The following is a 19,329-nucleotide window of genomic DNA, read 5'->3' on the forward strand; positions in this document are numbered from 1 at the left end:
CGCGCAACGTACATTGAGCCGGCGCCTGGTGTCTGGGCTGTTCTCCCGGCCTCGCCTGCCGCTGGGCTACTCGTACGTGACGACCGTGCCGCGCGGAGCCTGCAGACTCAACGTCTCGGAAATTGTCGCCAGCGAGAATTACATCGGTAACTGAACTAGCCTTGTATCCCTCATCATACTAGTTGTAGCATCGAGACGCGCAACGTGCATTGCGGCCGGCGCCTGGTGTCTAATGTTGTATAAAAATATTTGCATTCTATTGTAGAAAATTTTTACTTCCTTCTGAGACTAAATCACAACAGACCCTTAACTATAAACTAAATAAATAATGAAAAGGAGGTACTGATTTAGTAAGGCTTACCATCTGAATTCTGAAATTTTTTAATACATATTTTATAGGAAGCAATAGATACTCTAGTTGATAGATTGTCATCCGTAGATGAAAACAAATCATTGCAGTAAGTAGATGTAAAAGATATAGGACAAAATGATGATTTGATGATTTTGAACAAATTGATTAGTTTACATACTTATATAATGATTTATTTATTTTGCTATCATCTGCGAAAAGTCGACGAACCCATGCAACAACGTCACCCAGGTCCGACAAAATACTCTCTACGTACGTTTCAGTCTGAAACCGGATCATCCTCAGGAGATGTTGACTCTACAACGTGCAATTGCAAAGTGTAGAGTCAACATGTCCTGAGGAGTATAGAGTATTTTGTCGGACCTGGGTGACGTTGTTGCATGGGTTCGTCGACTTTTCGCGGATGATAGCAAAGTAAATAAATCATTATATAAACATGATGAACTTCCGCAAAGTAACGCCTGATCCTATCCAATAGTTTACATACTTCATTCAATTCGGTTGGCAAGGTATATAAAAATTAGTAGCTACAAATGAGTCCTCGTAATGTTCACTACTAGTTACTAATGAGCCATACGAAACCATCTAAATGTTCCTATCAATCATCAAGGGCTTTATATGCCTATCTTGCGTGCCATTAACAAACACAGAGACCTTTAGCTTTGTTATTGTCGTTTCTCAATAGCGATTATCGCCAATATTTATCTACCAATATGTATTTAGATGCAAATCACAATGTCCTTATAACCAGGTGTACAAAATAACAAGTGTTACTAAAATAGCTTGCTCAGATAATACACGTTGAAATATATTAAGTAGGTCATGATAAATTGACGAACGAAGAAAATGGTAACAAATTAGGTCAATATTAAAGAAATAATTTCATACAGTCGAGGAAGGTTTGATTGGTCTCGGCCATACGAGTTCAATTGTAGATATACTTAGTAGTAAATTAGCAATGAACAGATGTTGCCTCCAAGGCCGTTTAATAAAGCTTTTGGTTACACAGCCTACCAATAGTATCAATTTCAATACATATTAATATTTTATTGGTATGATTTTCTACTCCGTTATTGGGTCATTGGAACTCTAACAAAGAAAAGGGCACATGAGATCAAAGATTTATTAATAGGAGTACAGTTTAGATATGTACTTACAAGTATTTAGGCAATTGTAATAAATGAGTTGAGTAGGTATATTAATTTGAACTAAATCTATAAAGGTCAACATGTTTAAAGTTCATGATATACTGTTATTGTGTGATCAATGAAAACTACTACATTCATCATAAGGTAGTAATCTGAAAGATGAAATTAAAGGGCTGATGTAAGGTATCAAACATAACTAAGAAAATGTCAGTATGAAAAATCTATGTCTAATAAATAAGAGGCTTTTAAAAAGCTGGTCAAAGTAAGTAGAAGTTCGTGTTCTAATTAAGAAGTTTGTAATAGAAAATATCAAATCAGCTGATCGGCATTGCATAGACGCCTTGAAGATGTGGTGCTGGCGAAGAACGCTCCGTCTTAAGTGGACAGCACAAAGGATAGCATCGGTGTTTAAACAACTCAACATCTCGAAAAGACTTTCCACCACATTGCCAGGAGAGACGGAGATGACTTAGAAAAACTTGTTATCACTGGCAAAGTGGAAGGGAAGAGACCTCGAGGACGTATCCTAATGCGTTGGTCAGATCGAATCCGCGCCACTCTCGATACTAGTACACCAAGCTTACAAGTCGCGAAAAGCCGAGACGCATGGCGTGACATCGTGCGGGAAAAAGTCATGAATGTGTGACCCTCAGTAATGAGGAACACAACGCGGAGAGAGAATAGGAAATAGAAATAGCAATAGATCCAGTAAACAGAAACAAATCTTCATTGAAATTCTAATTAGTAGGGCACTGGTGGTTTAATAGAGAGATGAAGAGCATGTAGAGCAAAGATCGATGTCGAATCGATTAATAGGAATTGCAGGCGCACATTTACGGCGCAGCTCTTCAATAGAGGCGCCTACGCCGCAAATTGTGAGATAAATGGAGATAGCCGCCGTTACAATTGACGGTTAATTATTTGCATGACGCATGCAACGCTTCGGAATACCAATTTGATTGTTCCGTAAACATTAAGATCAATGCAGATTACTTGTTTGTATATTTTGGGTCATTGCAACATTGTTATTATTAGTTGTTGGTTCAATGGACTACAGCTTTTTAATATCTAACCTTATGAGTGATAGGATAGTAGCTCGCGTGTGTGAACTAAAATGAATGTCGTAGTTTAAGACCATACTTTTATTTTTAATGAATCTACATCTATTATTATCATAGCAGTGCTTAGCAGTACTTTTTACGTTTTGATTCTATTTAGAAAGTCCGGACGTGGAGGACTCCTTTATTAAAATCTATTAAGATATTCTTGTTACTACTTATACATATCACATATATTTGAATGTGTAGAGTTTGGCTAATGAAAGTAGAAACTGAAATCACCCACCAAATTTAAAAAGTCATTGAAACAAATTTAAAATACATGCGTTTCAAAATTCTTTTAAATTATTTTTGTTTGTTAATATTTATTATCACCTAGTATCTAAAATACCATAACTAAGTATAATAAACTATAATGTAAGTATTAAACTCAATTATTCCAATATTTGCTCTATATTTTTTAGAATCTAATCCGATACTTTTTTAATTGGCGGGCAATTACAGTCTCCACTTTCATTAGCCAAACTTTAGGATCTAAACATTTCTGACAATTGTTTTGACTATTTTTGTGAAAAAAAAAAATAAACGGCTGGATGATGCGAACTCTACATTTTGTCTGTGTGTAAAGTAAGGCCTTGATAAAAATTTTATGAAGTAAATATATTCATATGATACAGTTTATATCGGTAAAGCTCCTACAAAACTGTGGACAGTAACAAAAACAATCTCAAGATCCCACACGTTTCCTATTCCGACAGCTACACTTTATTATCCTATACGTTCCAGTTCTCACAATACTTTGAAATTGTTCCAGCACTGCGAGTCTCCAATGGATCATACATTGTGAACGGCGAGTTCGCAGTGAGCGCCCCCGGCACTTACGAGGCAGCTGGCGCACGATTTATATACTCCCGATCTGCCAGCCTCGACAATATATTTGCGATGGGACCCATACACCATCCTATCGATATCATGGTAATTATTCATTTGCAATTGTGAGAATATTTCAAACATAGCAAAAGCTCGGGTTACATTCCATAGGCTAAAAATACAGAAATCGCGAAAATGAGTAGGTAATATGAATTGAATAAGTTCGTCGTAGGGCTTATAATATAATTTAAAAACACTAGGGTGTCAGCAACTTCTGATAAGTGTCAGAAAGTTTAACTGTAAGCTTTGTCAGTTTATGACAAAGACAAAACTTATGAATGAGCTATCAAACACTTCTAGGAAAGTGGTGAAATTGAGCAGTACCTACTAATTGTTGAGAATTCGATCACTAGTCAAACTAAAAGGTATAATATTGTTGCCACAGCATTTACAACGTAAAGTATGACTTCACTGATAATAATATGCTGTCACTTGCGGCATAGTGGTCATGATACAGTTCATTCAGTTGCTCCCTTTGTTAAAACTGCCTCATTATGCACGCCAGCAGAAATAGTGTGACTATGAATGTTCATAAAATACGTTCGTAATATAGTTCGAACAGCCGATGGCCGTTGTGGTCCCAAGTTGTTGGAATGGCGGCCCCGCACCAAAAATCGCAGAGTTGGTCAACACCCCCCCCTCCCCCACCAGGTAGACTGACGACATCAAGCAAGTTGCAGGTATTCGTTGGATGCAGGCGGCTCAGTATTATGATGTTTGGAAGTCCCTACAAAAGAAGACGGATGTCCTGCATTGGACGTCCATCGGCTGACATGATGATGATAATGATGACATACGAACAAAGAGCTTCTATGGAAGGAGTAGGTATTTTCTATTTGAACTACATGACTATGCTTTATTCCAGGTCCTCTATACGCAACCGAGTCCGAACATAAAATACGAATACCTCACTGACACATTGCCAGATGAAACCAGCAACGACATTCCTACCGCAAGCAGCTTACCACATCACCAACTACAAAGACATCATCGTCATCACAACGCCGAATCTCATACAAGAGCTTTAGATAAATCCGGACCATCGTTGTCAAATACAGTGGAATCTAATTCAGTTGAAAATCAGTATCAAAGCAACGTGATCGGTGATCGAAAGTTCATGTGGAAAATTTTATCTTACACACAATGTACAAGGACATGTGGAGGTGGACTTCAAATCGGGAAGTTCAAATGTGTTGAAATTGGTGAGAAGGATGACCGGGAGATTTCTCCAGCCCATTGCACGGGTTCTCCACCGCCTTCACGCCGCCGAAGATGTGGTGTAACTCCCTGTCCTCCGCGATGGAGGGCAGCTGCTTGGGGACCCTGTCCTGTCTGTGGACCTGCACATCGGACTAGAATCGTTGGATGTGTGCAGGATCATGCTCGAGGAATTACGAAGGTAAATATCTACTCTTGTATAATATTGTATGTTGTGGATTTTCCTATTTTACTTTTACTCTAAACTTCTGCGATTCCCGATTTTGCCGTTGAGGAGTGTATACTTCAGGATATCACTTAGCCAACAAGCCCTATCAGTCCTAACACAGGCTTTGATTTGAAGTCTTACAGGATTCGCCCTTAGATTGATAAATTGCTATTCTGATATTTTATCTAACTCTCGAACTTAACTCTGGCAGAGCGTCTACTTTTACGCTAAACGGACATCTACAATGACGCTGCTGCTGTGGCTTTATGGAGTCTACAGCAAATACACAATTATAAAAATTATCCAGCCAAATACGAATATGATTGTTTACTTAATGAAACAGATGTCCTAAATATGTTCCTTTGTTGCAGATAAGCGATCAAAAATGTCCTTTACCAATGCCGATAAGTAAAGAAGTATGCAATGTCCCTAACTGCGACGGTACACCCAACACAGGGAATGCGCCACGAGTCGACGCCAGACGTCAAGTGCGACCGAACGACCACGTCGATACGTTCCGTGATGGACCAGTTGTATCGCTAGTTTCTAACGTAACGGATAACGAAATTAGCTCTATGCAAGATACCAAATTTAGCTTCAGCGCTGTTGGAGGATGGCTATACACTGAGTGGTCAGAGGTAAACACTTTTGAAAAATATAATTTGCTGTCTGGTAATTTCGCAAATTTTGGGACTATACCTTGAATGGATTTTGATGCATGTTTACATGAAACTTAAGACTTCACAAATGTAGATTAAGCTAAGCTTTTTAACAATTCATTATTATAGTTAAACTAAACATAACTCAGTCGTCACCTTCGCAGTCCATGGCTACGGGGTTGATCGACAATCATTCATATGCTCGTGTTTCCACCTACCACTCTCTAACTCCCATCTGTTGTTTCTCTCAAAATCCACACCATTACCCGTGCAGGCGAGGATCCAATTATCCAGTTTGCCTATATGCTTCTGTGTTTGGCAGTGTGTAGGCTGGTGTGTAGGCGGAGGAGTGCAATCTCGCGGCGTGCGCTGCGCCGACCCCAATGGATGTGGAGCGAGTCGAGCTCCTCACTCTTCGCAGACTTGTTCGCCGAGGAAGCAGTGTGATGCACAGTGGTTTACCGGTACGTTATATCTGCGTTATCTTTCGTCGCCTGTGACGCTAACATACGATCAAGTGAAGGAAAAACATACAAAATTTCGCCCAATGGCGGTGAAGCTGTACAATCACTTGACCACCTCTTTCGTAGCAACGCAATAAAAGTGAAGCGTTATTTGCGGTTGCACCACCATTGGTGAATTTTCTTTATTTCTCTGCATATTATCTAGCTAGTCGCGTGTTAGCGCCAGTGGGCGCTGACCTAAGCTGCGTACTGCGACATATCGAGAGACGGGGGAAAGACAAAATATTGCCCAATAGCAGTGTAGTAGAAAATATCGCTCTCTTTCGGAGCGTTAGAGCGTCTGAGCGCGAGTGAGCGTCTGGTCACTCTTAGATCAGAATATGAGTCTTATAGGAGTTGCCCCAAAAGAATCATTCCCTCTAGATTATTTTGCCCTGGGATTCTATTCTGACAGAGCTTTTTTTGTCATCCAAATTCTGCGAGGACGCAGTATTAATTTATTTACAATGAGACAGCTACACGTGTAGTGTATTTCTGTATTGATGATGAAATAAAGAGTTTCGTAAAAGGAAAAAGAAATTCCCGGGCACATAGTTTAAAGAACTGTTGGCTTTCCCAAGTTGTTTAAATAGTGACCTTACACAGAAAAGCTCAATCATGGTTTACTATCTCCTCCTGGATGGTGCACTGTGTTGTGCACGACAATATATCGTCAGTCCACCATCCAGCAACCCTTATAAGATGGAAAGCACGTATCTGCTATCTGCACGTATCTGAAATCACGTAAGTGCTAGTTAGAGTTGATGCCGTCATCTAACCATTGAAGCAGGTTGGGAGATCCATGCACCAAATCCCTTTCTGCTATATAAGAGAGAGATGACCTTTGTCCTGAAGTGACCTTATTAATATAGGTTGATTATCATCATTATCATCATCATCATCATCATCATCATCATCATCATCATCATCATCATATCAGCCGATGGACGTCCAGGACATAGGCCTTTTGTAGAGACTTCCAAACATCACGATACTGAGCCACCTGCATCCAGCGAATCCCTACGACTCGCTTGATGTTGTCAGTCCACCTGGTGGGCGGTTGACCAACACTGCGCTTACTAGTGCGGGGTCGCCTTTCCAGCACTTTGGAACCCCAACGTCCATCGGTTCTTCGAACTATGTGCCCCGCCCATTGCCACTTCAGCAAGTGAAATATAAGTAGGTTGAAAGTATAGGTTGATGATGATGATTTATTTTAACGTTTGTGTACAGGTGATTGGTCTCCATGTACTAGTACATGTGGCGGGCGTCAGATCCGCGGAGTCATCTGCATCGGAAGCAATGGAAGGAGGTTGAGAGATGCCTCCTGCAGAGCGTCTAAACCTGAGACTGAGAGATCGTGTGGTGGTGCCTGCGCTACGTCTTGGTACCTCAGTGACTGGGGAGAGGTATGTGAACTATTTATGTGATAGCCCAGTGGATATGACCTCTGCCTACGATTCCGGAGGGTGTGGGGGTTCGAATCCGGTCTGTAGCATGCACCTCCAACTTTTCAGTTGGGTGCATATTAAGAAATTAAATATCAGGTGTCTCAAATGGTGAAGGAAAACATCGTGAGGAAACCTGCATATCAGAGAATTTCTTAATTCTCTGTGTGAATTCTGCCAATCCGCGTTGGCCCAGCGTGGTGGACTGTTGGCCTAACCCCTCTCATTCTGAGAGAGACTCGAGCTCAGCAGTGAGCCGTATATAGGTTGATAACGACGAAAACAAAAAAACATACATACAGCCGAACGTAGAACCTCCTCCTTTTTGAAAGTCGGTTAAAAAATACAGTTCAACTGATTTCTAGATAGGTACCAGTCGGTACGCACCTCAAATTCGTAGATGTTCTATGATCTATGAATGTGATATGATCTATGAGGTGACATACCACTTAACCAATTTCAATCATATGGTGACACAACCTTCTACGGAAATTATCATTGTACCCCGCAAAATATGTCTCTTTCTATAAAATAATCATCAGTAAAATTAGGTAAAATAAATATCGAACAACGGTGTTATCCAGATATTTATTTTTTATGATGCTTGATTTATTTAAACTATAACTCCACAACCTTTTATGTTTCTTATGTGATTTTGCGAGAATCTGCAAATCTGGTACATCAAAGGAGGATTTCCTAAAAAAATATTTTTATTTATTTATTACAAGTAGTAGTAGTTCCGTAAGATATTTGAGTTTTTCGGACACAAGGTGTAAAAAATCAACCAGAAAAGTAGGGTAGGGGTAGGTAGGGGTAGGGTAGGGGTAGGATAGGGGTAGTTGAAAGTTTACATCGAGTTTCACGCGGACGAAGTCGCGGGCGCCGGCTAGTATATCATAAATATATAATATTTGATGCAGTGCACCGGTCCGTGCGAGGCGGCTATACAGACGCGCACGGTGTGGTGCGCGCGCGGCGGCGCAGAGGGCGCCAGCGGGGCGGCGCGGGACGCGGAGTGCGCCGGGGTGCGCCCGCCCGCCCGCCGCTCGTGCGTGCCCGCTCGCTGCTCCACGCGCCCCGCGGTCAAACCGGCCATCATCACCGCTGTGCCGTCAGGTAAGATAAAAGAAATCTTAATAACAAAGCAGCTCTAAAAACGCGTACGGTGTAGAGTATTGTAGAGATCTGCATCCGTATGTAGTTGACCTTCTCTGGACGCTCTTAAGCGTTTCGGTTCTTTGTTCCTGATCCGCACTGCGAAGTTATGGAATGCCCTTCCAGCTTCCGTTTTCCCTACCACCTACAACATGGGTATATTCAAGTCAAAAGTGAATCAAGGCCTCTAGGCAAGCGCGTTCTACCATAGGCTGCATCATCACGTATTGTCAAGCAATGTTTGCAACCAAGCGCTCGCCAATATAATGTGAAAGAAACCTGCTATTGTCACCACTGTGCCGTTAGGTAAACAACAAAAATCTTGTAACAAAGCAGTTATACATACAAACGCGCACGGAGTGGTTCGTGCGATCTGAGGCGTTTTATGGGCGGCCCGAACGCGTAGTTCACCCGCTCTTGAGACGCTCGTGCAAGGCGCACGCTGTTCTACAGTCAAAACGGCTAATACCAAATCTATTTAGGTAGTGTTGTCAGTACATTTTTGTGTCACATTATTCTAAGAAAATTTAAATTCCTTTATAGCCACTTTTTTTTTAAATTCTTATTATAATTACAGATCCCCAACAGCGAGTAACGAGACACCAAAGCCAAACACAAAACGTCAAGCAGCGTTCGTTTAGTACTAACGGTAACTATCCTGTCTACTATATTTTACTAAAAAAACAAGATTTCATATTTTTAGCAAAAAGCATCTTTAACAGTAATGGTTGTTCTTTTCTTTGTAGAGTTAATTCGTAGGGTTGGTTGCCATAGTAGGTTTATTGTTTCTAGCAATATCACAAAAAACATAGAGTAGGCGCGACTGCCAAAATCATAACCCTTTGGCTTTGCCATAGTCTGATAAAAATAGCACTTCAAACTTGGTTCTGCTTAATATTTCAAAGACACCATGACCCATTTAAACTTCATACTGACACTGATACCTATATACCTATTAGTTTTTATTAAACCGCAAAGGTCTGGCTTTCATAGATTCGCTCCAACTTTTTGGAACACCATAACCGATAAGTAAAGAATTTTGATGTTTGTAGGTGCTTGCGTGGACAAGCTAAGCAACTGCGCGCTAGCAGTGCAAGCGCGGCTGTGCCACTACCACTACTACGGCGACAACTGCTGCCACTCTTGCCATGGACGGTAGACGCCATACAGGTACCATACGCCATATAATAAAAACTTCAAACCCTTGGTCTTCATAGAAAGGTTGCTAGTCTCTCGGTTTCTTTACAAAATATATTCCGGAGAGTATGCACAGGAGATATTTGAGCTTGTACCACCGTCTCCTTTTTACCATCGCACTGCAAGACATCCATAAGGTTTCCAATCATATGTCATTGACATCTCTAGAACTCGTACGAAGCGATTTGCTTTTTAGTTTCTTATACGCTTGGCTAGGGTATGGAACTCTCTCCCGAAGTCAGTTTTTCCTAATTCTTACAATCTGGGCAAATTTAAGATGAGAGTGTATAGGCATCTTCTAGGCAAGCGCGTTACACCACCACCACAGGCCACATCTAGACCACGTCTTCACTTACCACCAGGTGAGATCGTGGTCAAGCGCTAGCTTATTCCTTATAAAAAATATCATAACATTGATTTTTATATAGGTACTAGTAAACTTGCAATCACGTCCGATGAATTCGATGAATTAAGATGCATGCGGTGGAAACGCATTGGATGTCAAACACATTTTTTCAAATTATATTTACCTACAGATAAGTGTGTCTATTTATTTAAAGCTTTGTCAGGGTTACCAGTGACAGGTAAAATCCATTCGCTGTGCATATTTTAGTAATTGAATCAAATATTCTGTCACGAAGCCTATTGTTAGAGAAAAGTATGGTACCTACTCGCACATTATGTTGATGTGTAAACCCTTTGAATACGTTTAATTTATTTATAGACTAGACCAGAGGTTGGTTCTCTATTTGGTTCTCTATTTACAAACGCTTCGAAAATTAAATATGTATTGGAAAAAAAAAAACCCATACATTTTGAAAATATTTTTACTATATTTTTAAAGATCAGTCCCAAATATTTTGCTTGGAGCTTTATTTTAATTAATATTAAAATGTAGTTACTTAACAGGATTATTTATTTGCAGGTACATACCGTTGAGGGATTCGGAAGAAGTTGACTCATAGTATTTTGATACAGATGGACACACATTTATTACCTACATACATGCTAATACACAACTTATTAATGAATACTAAACAACACGAGTCGACGAATATTTTTGTTATAAAGTATAAACTGAAATCTTACATGCACTTTGTAATAATTATGGGCAAATTAAAAAAAAACTTCTCTGATTAATATTTCTAACTACTACTGTAAAAAATAAATTGACTTCAATACATTAATATTTTACATGCAATGTTGATATACATATAAAAACACTGAAAATTTTGTAAAAAATATCTGCTCCTTCGCTTGCAGGGCTTTTGAATGCTCAAGCAACCAGTGGTTAGGGCTCCAGAATGAGGAACCTCTTCACAATACATGCCGTCTCAAGGGTTACTGCTTTCTGTATGCGAACTTTAACCCAACAGTTAGGCGAAAGTTTCGGCTTAATTCGATTTATTATATTAGTAAATATTTATTATTGTGTGCATTTTTGTTTTTGTGTCTCATCTCAACAAGATAGTTTGTCGAATAATGTTGTTCATTTGTATCTTTTAAGTTAGGAATAGTTTTGTGATCTCCAGTTTATAGAGTTTCTGAAGTAATGTGATTCGTTTGCCTTTCGTAATATACATTTGGACAACACAATTTAGAAGAAAACCGAAGCACCACGAAAGGCAAAATATTAGATACGGATTTAAATAAGACACATTTGGATAACACAATTTAGAAGAAAACCGAAGCACCACGAAAGGCAAAATTTAAATAAGAATTTTCCATGAAATATCTATAGTGAATGATGCAAAATTTTTAATATTATCGACGCACATAATTATATATTTCCTGCACAATAGCTTCTCTGTTGAATCACTGAATTTGAAATAAATATTAACTTTAGAGATTCTACGAAAAATTGTATTATAAGTTAGTTAACCATTGAAAATGTTCTATAGTTTTAGTCATTAAATGTAGGCTATGTTTTTAGATTATGGTTTTATAGTATTCCTTGATAATATGATAGTAACAAAGAACAATATGTTTCTATTTGTAGCTTTTAGATACAATGACACTGTGTTCATTATTTATTGATTCAGTTTGTGTAAACAAAGAATTTGTCCTTAAAGGCAGTGCCACATTACGAGATGATAAATCAAGGAGTGACATTGAATCGTTAATTAAATCACGAATGCGTAGCATTTCGATCACGGAGTGTGCCTATTCGTTAATTTAATTGTGATTCGAATTTTGATTTTTGATTTATTGTTAGTAGGTACTCGAAGGTATATACGTGTCTTCTTTTTACTAGCTGCTTTTTATTTTTCCTGATAAATCTTGAAAGTTAAATTTGAAACATTCTCCCTTAACTAACTTAAATTTGAAATTTTGTATGCTGGTTAAATTCTGGTGAAACATAAAAATAACTTAAAATAGCAGCTATTCCATGAGGATTTCCTACAAAATGACGCCGTCTCCGCAATTTTTAATACGGGTATGAAGCTTAGCATTCAGAACATTTTTATAAATTCTTGTTTTAAAATTTAATTTTTTGTATTAATTTATTACTTGCAGTAAAATGTTTTAGCAGAATAATGATTTTTAATAAATATAACAATCAGTTCAGTCAGGTTAAAATGCGAAGATATTTTCCAAAAACTAGGTTGAGAAAATCTAAACTCAGGTCTAACCCACATCCAACTCAATATCATAAATGAGGTTGAGTTAAAATTTGGGTGGCTTATTCTCAGTTTAATAATACCTTCGTCAAAAGTGATACCTTCAGATTACTGACATACAATATTAAATTTACCTAACCTAAATGTTTTGATTAACAATACCTACTATGTAATTAGTTTATGAATTTAGCCTTACTTGGAAAAACATTTGTTGCCTAGTAAAGAACCCACGTATTTAAGACATTTCTTAACTCTCTGGTGGGCCCTAAATAGGTATCCAACCCCCAGAGGGAGAAATGTGGATAAATAAGGCTTCTTTTTACAAAAATAAATATTTCTGTTTCCATTTTCAAGTATTATCGCTTGCATAACTATTTATAAATTAAGTGTAACTTTAATTGTGACAATTAAGTGTGACTTTAATTGTGACAATTAAGTGTGACTTTAATTTTGACAATTAAGTGTGACTTTAATTGTGACAATTAAGTGTGACTTTAATTGTGACAATTAAGTGTGACTTTAATTGTGACAATTAAGTGTGACTTTAATTGTGATTTTAATTGTGACACTGCTTTAAGAGACAATTTTCGTGTAAATATTTTATTTTAATATGTATAGCGCATTTATTTACCGGCTGTAAGTATTTATGTATTAGGTAACAAGTACAATAAAATAATTTAAACCGTACCATCACAATTATTATGTTAAAAATTGGTTTCTACTAATGTAACAGCAAAATACTGTCTGTACTAATAAAGCGTGTAACAACGTACAAAAATAATAAGCTTTAAACACCAAAGATGTTGTTTTATTTCATTTTGTACCTTACAGTTTCTTGAAACCTAAAAGCCACGTCTTTTAGGGTTCCGTCAAAAGGTAAAAACGGAACCCTTCTAGGATCACTTTGCTGTCCGTTAGCCTGTCAAGTCTGTCCTTTTAACTCGGATATCGAATTAAAATTAAAAACATTATGCCTAGGTCTACAGTTCCTTGAAGATATGAAAAATCAAACCTCCAAGTTAACGTAAAAAAGATACAGCCTCAAAAAAAACGAATTCTCCTAGGAATCCCAGGATATTGTCCGTTGACCTAGAACTATGAAATTTGGCAAGTCATACCATCACTACAATTCTAAGAAAAAATCTGAAACTATGCATGTGTCATTAAATCATAAAAAAAAAGTTTTTTTAAAAGTGCCTACGTAATTACCTACAAAGTAATACGTACTTAATAATTGAGTGGCAAATCCGAATCGCACTTGTTCGGTTATAGGGTTCCGTAGTCCACAAGGAATCCTTAATATTTCGTCGTATTTAAACGAAACGTCCGTCTGTCCGTTCGTCCCTCCGTCTGCCGCGGTTTAGCGCAGAGACTATTACTACTAGACAACTGTAAATTAGCTTGAGTATAAGGTAGAGTACTTTTTTATTGGTAATTATTGATTTATATATTAATTTACGTAATTGTTGATAGTATTAAATTTTGAAATACAAATAATGAAAAAAGTTTGTATATGCGGATGTCAAGGGGACGCGTGATGTTTGTTTTTTATGGGTTTCACCGGCCTCACTGCGCTGCTTGTAAAGACTCATTCTGGATCATCTTTGTTCTGTGGTAAAAACAATAATTCTAGCTAGTGCGACAGACATGCCTCGGAGATCACGATAAGCCAAGGACCCCTGTCATTATGACAAATACTGATAATATTCGTTACCTAACAGTTATACAGATAAATTCAGATCATAATACATTGATAGCGTATCATTAGCTCTAAAGTGTTATCATCGCAATTTTATTCATTCGAATAGAATTCCTCTGAAACAAACGCCATTTTGTAAATAAAAATAATGGCGTCCGTACCTCCAGGAACTATTAGGAGTTACAATGTGCAAATGCAAAATGAATCTCCATTCGCGTTCACGGTTCTTAACTTGACAAATACGATAACTAATTTGTTACTTGGTGCTGTGGCTATCATGGCCTTTATTTACGCTAACTTATTGATGTCTTCACCAAAAAGTTTTGTTGTTTCCCAACATATCTATTTGTGTGTTTTTGGGGTGAGTTACCTACAATTTTTATCTCTCATTTATTTATTAGTTCTTTTTTTTTAATCTTTAACAATGTCAATATAAATATAAAATACAAAACACTATTAAAAATTTATAACAAAAAAAAAATCAACCCTCCCGCTGCGGGACATTTGAGTGCCCAAGCAACCAAGGTAGTCAGGACTCCAGAGTGAGGAACCTCCTTACAATACACGCCGTCTCAAGAATCACTGCCTTTTGTATCCGACTCTTGATCCAACAGTTGAGCGAAAGCTTCTTAAGGTGTTGGTCGATTTTCGAATTGAAGTGATCGAATTTGTGTAAGAGTTCGTCTGAGGAAGTTTTACAGCCATGAACCCTTCTGACACCAGTCTAGGCAATTGTATACTTCACCTGGATTTTTAACGGTACACTCCAGGGTTAGGCCTGGGATCCTTTTATGAGAGAGGATATGAAGTATAGACCCTCAAGTACATGTTGGCGGACTTGTGATTATGTTTAATTCTTTAACAACCACTATACGATGATAGAGCCGTGATAGCCCAGTGGATATGACCTCTGCCTCCGATTCCAGAGGGTGTGGGTTCGAATCCGGTCCGGCGCATGCACCTCCAACTTTTCAGTTCTCTGCATTTTAAGAAAACTCTCAAACGGTGAAGGAAAAACATCGTGAGGAAACCTGCATACCTGAGAGTTTTCTTTATCCTCTGTGTGTGAAGTCTGCCAATCCGCATTTGGCCAGCGTGGTGGACTATTGGCCTAATCCCTCTCATTCTGAGAAAAGACTCGAGCTCAGCAGTGAGCCGGATATGGGTTGATAATGATATGACTATGATAATGATAATGACCGCGACTGACGGCTTGATACATGTGCTCTCCAACTTCCTAACTAAGAGTTAAAAAATTTAACTGATGAGATGAAATAAAAGCCAGTACTTATCTCATAGTTCGACCAAGGACCTTGTGATCCGAAGCCACAAGGGCTAAGTGGTATACCAACAAGGCGGTTAATCTATACTAATATTTAAAAAAAAAAACATACATGCAGCCGAACATAGTACCTCCTCCTTTTTGGAAGTCGGAAGAGCTAAACGTTGTGGTTTTGTAGGTAATCTCTGGATCTACTGAACGGATTTTGAAAACCCTTTTGACACTAGAAAGCCACGTTATTTGTGAGTGTAATGGGCTATATTTTATCTCCGTATTCTCACGAGAACGAGGACTACACGAGTAAAACCGCGGGGCGTCGGCCATTTACTTCATAAAACAAAGCAATACCAAATTCGTCCTAATGCGATTATCAAAATCAGTGGTAACTTTACATTATATTTTTTAATTATTCAGTACATCATACTAATGGTGCAAGGGATACACAGTATGAATATCAACACAGGCTGGGCGAGAGCCTTCAGTTGCAATAACAAGAGAACAGTGCATTATGCTCTTCAAGTTATCGGTTCCATCTTAGGCATCGCGGGATGCCTTAGAATGGTGCTAACACGACGACGTGGCGGTACCTTACATGGCATTTTTGGTAAGCATATACATATGTATACTTTCGCCTATACCTTGCAAGAGTTCCATACCTAACTAAAAAAAAATATCAGAGGAAATGTATAGAGATTAAAATTAAATTTGGTAGATAGACCAAGTCTTGGTTTATCAGGAGGCCAATATTGTGAATGATTACTAAACAACATGGTGGTGCGTGTTGCCAGTTATTACCTACGGATCCGAGACTTACTTCTACGAGCTTCATAAGAAGGCTCAAATTCACTCAGCGGTTAATGGTGCTAACTATGCTTGGACACAGAAAAACCAGACACTGACATAGTTCAGCGAGTCGCGAAGCTGAAGTGGCAAAAGGCAGGGCGTTCGAAGAGCAGATGTTGGTCGGCTCCTCGTTATGTGGACCAAGGAAATCAAATGGGTTGCAGGAAGCCGCCAATTGCTGGTGGCTCGAGACCGAGCTGTATGGAAGTCCATGCAAAAGGACTATGTCTAGCAGAGAACGTCCATCGACTGTTTTAGAAGATGGACATATGACTACAAGCCCTTGAACAAAAATTGAAATTGAAAAAAAATGAAATGAACCGACATGAATAACGCTTAGAAGGCTGTTACAGAAAATAACTCTGAGCACTATGCCGTCATTACTGAGCGGTACAGTTGAGTACGCAAATGAAGAGTAGGGCTTGCGACTCTTATCTTTCGACTCCTGCGCTGGAAAAATGTACGGCGTTTACGGGCAAAGTATCTGTATATGTGTACAAAACAAATTGCACAAATGCCGCACAGTAATAAATAACCTATTTTGCTTCTGCAATTGTAGACAATTAGAAGTTTGTTCTGACTTCCGGCACCACCATTTTAGTACGGCACTAGGATTTTCGACATTTATTTTTAATCATCTTTAACACTATAACAAAGCCGTACGATTATAATTAGTCGTAATTCATCATTTGCACCTGAGAAATTCCATTCACTCGCGTACTCACCGCTGTACCGCTCAGAAATGACGGCATAGTATTCAGAGTTATTTTCTGATATAGTAACAGCCTTTTAAGCGTTATTCACGTTGGTTCATTTCACAGGTAATTTTTGTTTAAGGGCTTGTTGTCTTCATGGTCCATCAATGTCTTACTTATCTACAAAACATACTTACTCTGAGCATAGCTCTCTGCATCACCCGCTGAGAAGACCTGAACTTTTCATAAGATCATCTCGTCGTCATCAACCCATATTCGGCTCACTGCTGAGCTCGAGTCTCCTCTCAATGAGAGGGGTTAGGCCAATAGTCCACCACGCTGGCCCAATGCGTACTGGCAGACTTCACACACGCAGAGAATTAAGATAATTCTCTGATATGCAGGTTTCCTCACGATGTTTTCCTTCACCGATCGAGACACATGATATTTAATTTCTTAAAATGCACACAACTGAAAAGTTGGAGGTGCATGCCACGGACCAGATTCGAACTCACACCCTCCGGAATCGGAGGCAAAGGTCGTATCCACTGGGCTATCACGGCTCATCTATCTTCAGTGAACTTCTTACAGCACAATTTCACTTTAAGAAATGGTAATGATTTTTTTTTTATTTTCAGGTCTCGTTGCGATGGCTCTAACAATGCTGAGTCTGATTGGTGGAGTTGTTAACTTGTGTTCATCAAAAATTAACTTGAAAAAAAACTTTATTACAGTAGCCCACGCAACACTGGGCTGCTTTACAATAGCGTTTGCGTTTCTTGCTATGGCATTGTATCCAAAGACTGAAAACAAGCATCTTAAGCAATTGGGTAATACCAATGAAATGATGTTTATAGGACTTATTGTGGTATCAATGATATTAGTTTTAATGCAGCCTATTATGAATATACGGAGGGTGTTACGTGGAGTGTAAAAGGCTAGTTACTCATATATTAGTTACTAGCTGACGCCGCGCGGTTTCACCCGCGTGGTTCCCGTTCCCGTAGGAATACGAAGATAATATATAGCCTATAGCCTTCCTCGATAAATGGGCTATCTAACACTGAAAGTATTTTTTAAATCGGATCAGTAGTTCCTGAGATTAGCGCGTTCAATCAAACAATCAAACAAACAAACAAACAAACAAACTCTTCAGCTTTATAATATTAGTATAGATATATATCATTAAAAAAAAATTATGTAAAAAACTACTGAATAAAAATATATTATCAAAATTAGAATATAAGACAATGATGTATATAAATAAAAAAACGTAAAATATATAATTTTATTTTATTTGTTATCTATTTACAATATCAGTACAAATATCTCATGAATCTTACGGGTTTAAATTCATTATTATATTTCTTTCAACATCCTTATATATTTCTTACGTATAACATTATCTAATGAACATAATTTAAATATCACACCAAAATATATTTTTATATCAATTAATTTTATTTTTATATCAATTAATTTTAAATTCCTTATTAATTACACTTATGTGTTAATTATTTGTTACATTTCTTATTAATACTATCTCGTATAGGCTCGGGTATATGAAAATGACCCTTAATGGGTCCAGTAAAGATACTGTCGCTGAGTCAATCGATCGCTCGAATTGGGTAGACACGCGTCCGTGTGTCTCGACTACTATATTATGAGATTGTTCGTCGAACTGTTGGAAAATTACATCGTATTTATGTACATTGTGATTGTTTTATGACGGCACATTGCAGGAATCGCAACAGTTTTGTATGTAGTATTTATAATGGCAAAGTCTCGCTTGAACGGCAAGCGCGCAGTTTGGCAATTTGTCTTCACAGTCTGTAAAATAAATAAAAAAGTATTATTATTAATTATTAATTATGTAAATAAATAATAAGTAAGCAATAACTATTCTTGCACGTTTGTTGCGGGCTCTTCTTGGTACCCTCGTAATTTTAATTTTACGTTTTTAGACTTTAATTAACACCATTCAATCATGACATATCTTGACGTTTCAAAAATGCTTGTAAACAAAGCCTAATTAAAAGAAATTTTGAGTTTGAGTTATATACCTTTTTTAATGCTTATTGTAGTACTTTTTTGTGTGGTTTGAATTTCGGTAACCGCTTTTTGGGACTCTGAAATAAAATAAAGTAAAATATTTATTCAATATATAAAATTCTCGTGTCGAGATGTTTTTGTCAAGCTCCTCTGAGCATTTACTATGAAAGTGTGCATATCAGGTAAGCCTGGGAATCGGCCAATCTCATGTGGTCAACCACAAAATTTTTACAACGTTTGCTG

The 19,329-nt window shown here is 38.0% G+C and overlaps 3 protein-coding genes across 5 annotated transcripts in view; 2 read left to right on the forward strand and 1 right to left on the reverse strand.

The window, feature by feature from the left end:
• The window catches only part of LOC112045145 (thrombospondin type-1 domain-containing protein 4), a 202,843-nt gene extending 189,529 nt beyond the window's left edge, over positions 1–13,314 (forward strand). For 2 of the 3 annotated variants that reach the window (XM_052887915.1, XM_024081228.2), the window contains exons 9-17: positions 3,391–3,551; positions 4,372–4,905; positions 5,304–5,570; positions 5,914–6,055; positions 7,328–7,503; positions 8,463–8,658; positions 9,275–9,346; positions 9,750–9,867; positions 10,820–13,314. In XM_052887915.1, the coding sequence (XP_052743875.1) occupies positions 3,391–3,551; positions 4,372–4,905; positions 5,304–5,570; positions 5,914–6,055; positions 7,328–7,503; positions 8,463–8,658; positions 9,275–9,346; positions 9,750–9,856 (1,655 nt within the window). In that variant the 3' untranslated portion in view covers positions 9,857–9,867; positions 10,820–13,314. The remainder of the gene's footprint in view (positions 1–3,390; positions 3,552–4,371; positions 4,906–5,303; positions 5,571–5,913; positions 6,056–7,327; positions 7,504–8,462; positions 8,659–9,274; positions 9,347–9,749; positions 9,868–10,819) is intronic. The other variant, XM_024081229.2, reaches the window with a different exon arrangement.
• A 937-nt stretch (positions 13,315–14,251) lies between these two features.
• On the forward strand, positions 14,252–17,693 carry LOC112045152 (uncharacterized). The gene is made up of 3 exons (XM_052887946.1): positions 14,252–14,575; positions 15,911–16,057; positions 17,673–17,693. The coding sequence occupies exons 1-3, from the start codon at positions 14,363–14,365 to the stop codon at positions 17,691–17,693; spliced, it is 381 nt and encodes a 126-aa protein (XP_052743906.1). The 5' UTR covers positions 14,252–14,362.
• A 615-nt stretch (positions 17,694–18,308) lies between these two features.
• Positions 18,309–19,329, reverse strand: part of LOC112045150 (thrombospondin type-1 domain-containing protein 4) — a 107,806-nt gene continuing 106,785 nt past the window's right edge. The window contains exons 16-17 of the mRNA XM_052887916.1: positions 19,098–19,163; positions 18,309–18,864 (exon numbers count right to left, since the gene is read on the reverse strand). Of these exons, the coding sequence (XP_052743876.1) occupies positions 18,758–18,864; positions 19,098–19,163 (173 nt within the window). The 3' untranslated portion in view covers positions 18,309–18,757. The remainder of the gene's footprint in view (positions 18,865–19,097; positions 19,164–19,329) is intronic.

Source organism: Bicyclus anynana, chromosome 20, assembly GCF_947172395.1.
Source record: "Bicyclus anynana chromosome 20, ilBicAnyn1.1, whole genome shotgun sequence".
NCBI classification, from domain to species: domain Eukaryota; kingdom Metazoa; phylum Arthropoda; class Insecta; order Lepidoptera; family Nymphalidae; genus Bicyclus; species Bicyclus anynana.

Bases quoted from the DNA above. Each gene is read 5' to 3' on its own strand.
- LOC112045152 (XM_052887946.1), top strand. From the start codon at position 14,363: ATGGCGTCCGTACCTCCAGGAACTATTAGGAGTTACAATGTGCAAATG. The intron at 14,576-15,910 runs GTGAGTTACCTA...TTAATTATTCAG, and splicing joins TCTATTTGTGTGTTTTTGGG to TACATCATACTAATGGTGCA. The intron at 16,058-17,672 runs GTGCTAACACGA...TTTTATTTTCAG, and splicing joins TCGCGGGATGCCTTAGAATG to GTCTCGTTGCGATGGCTCTA.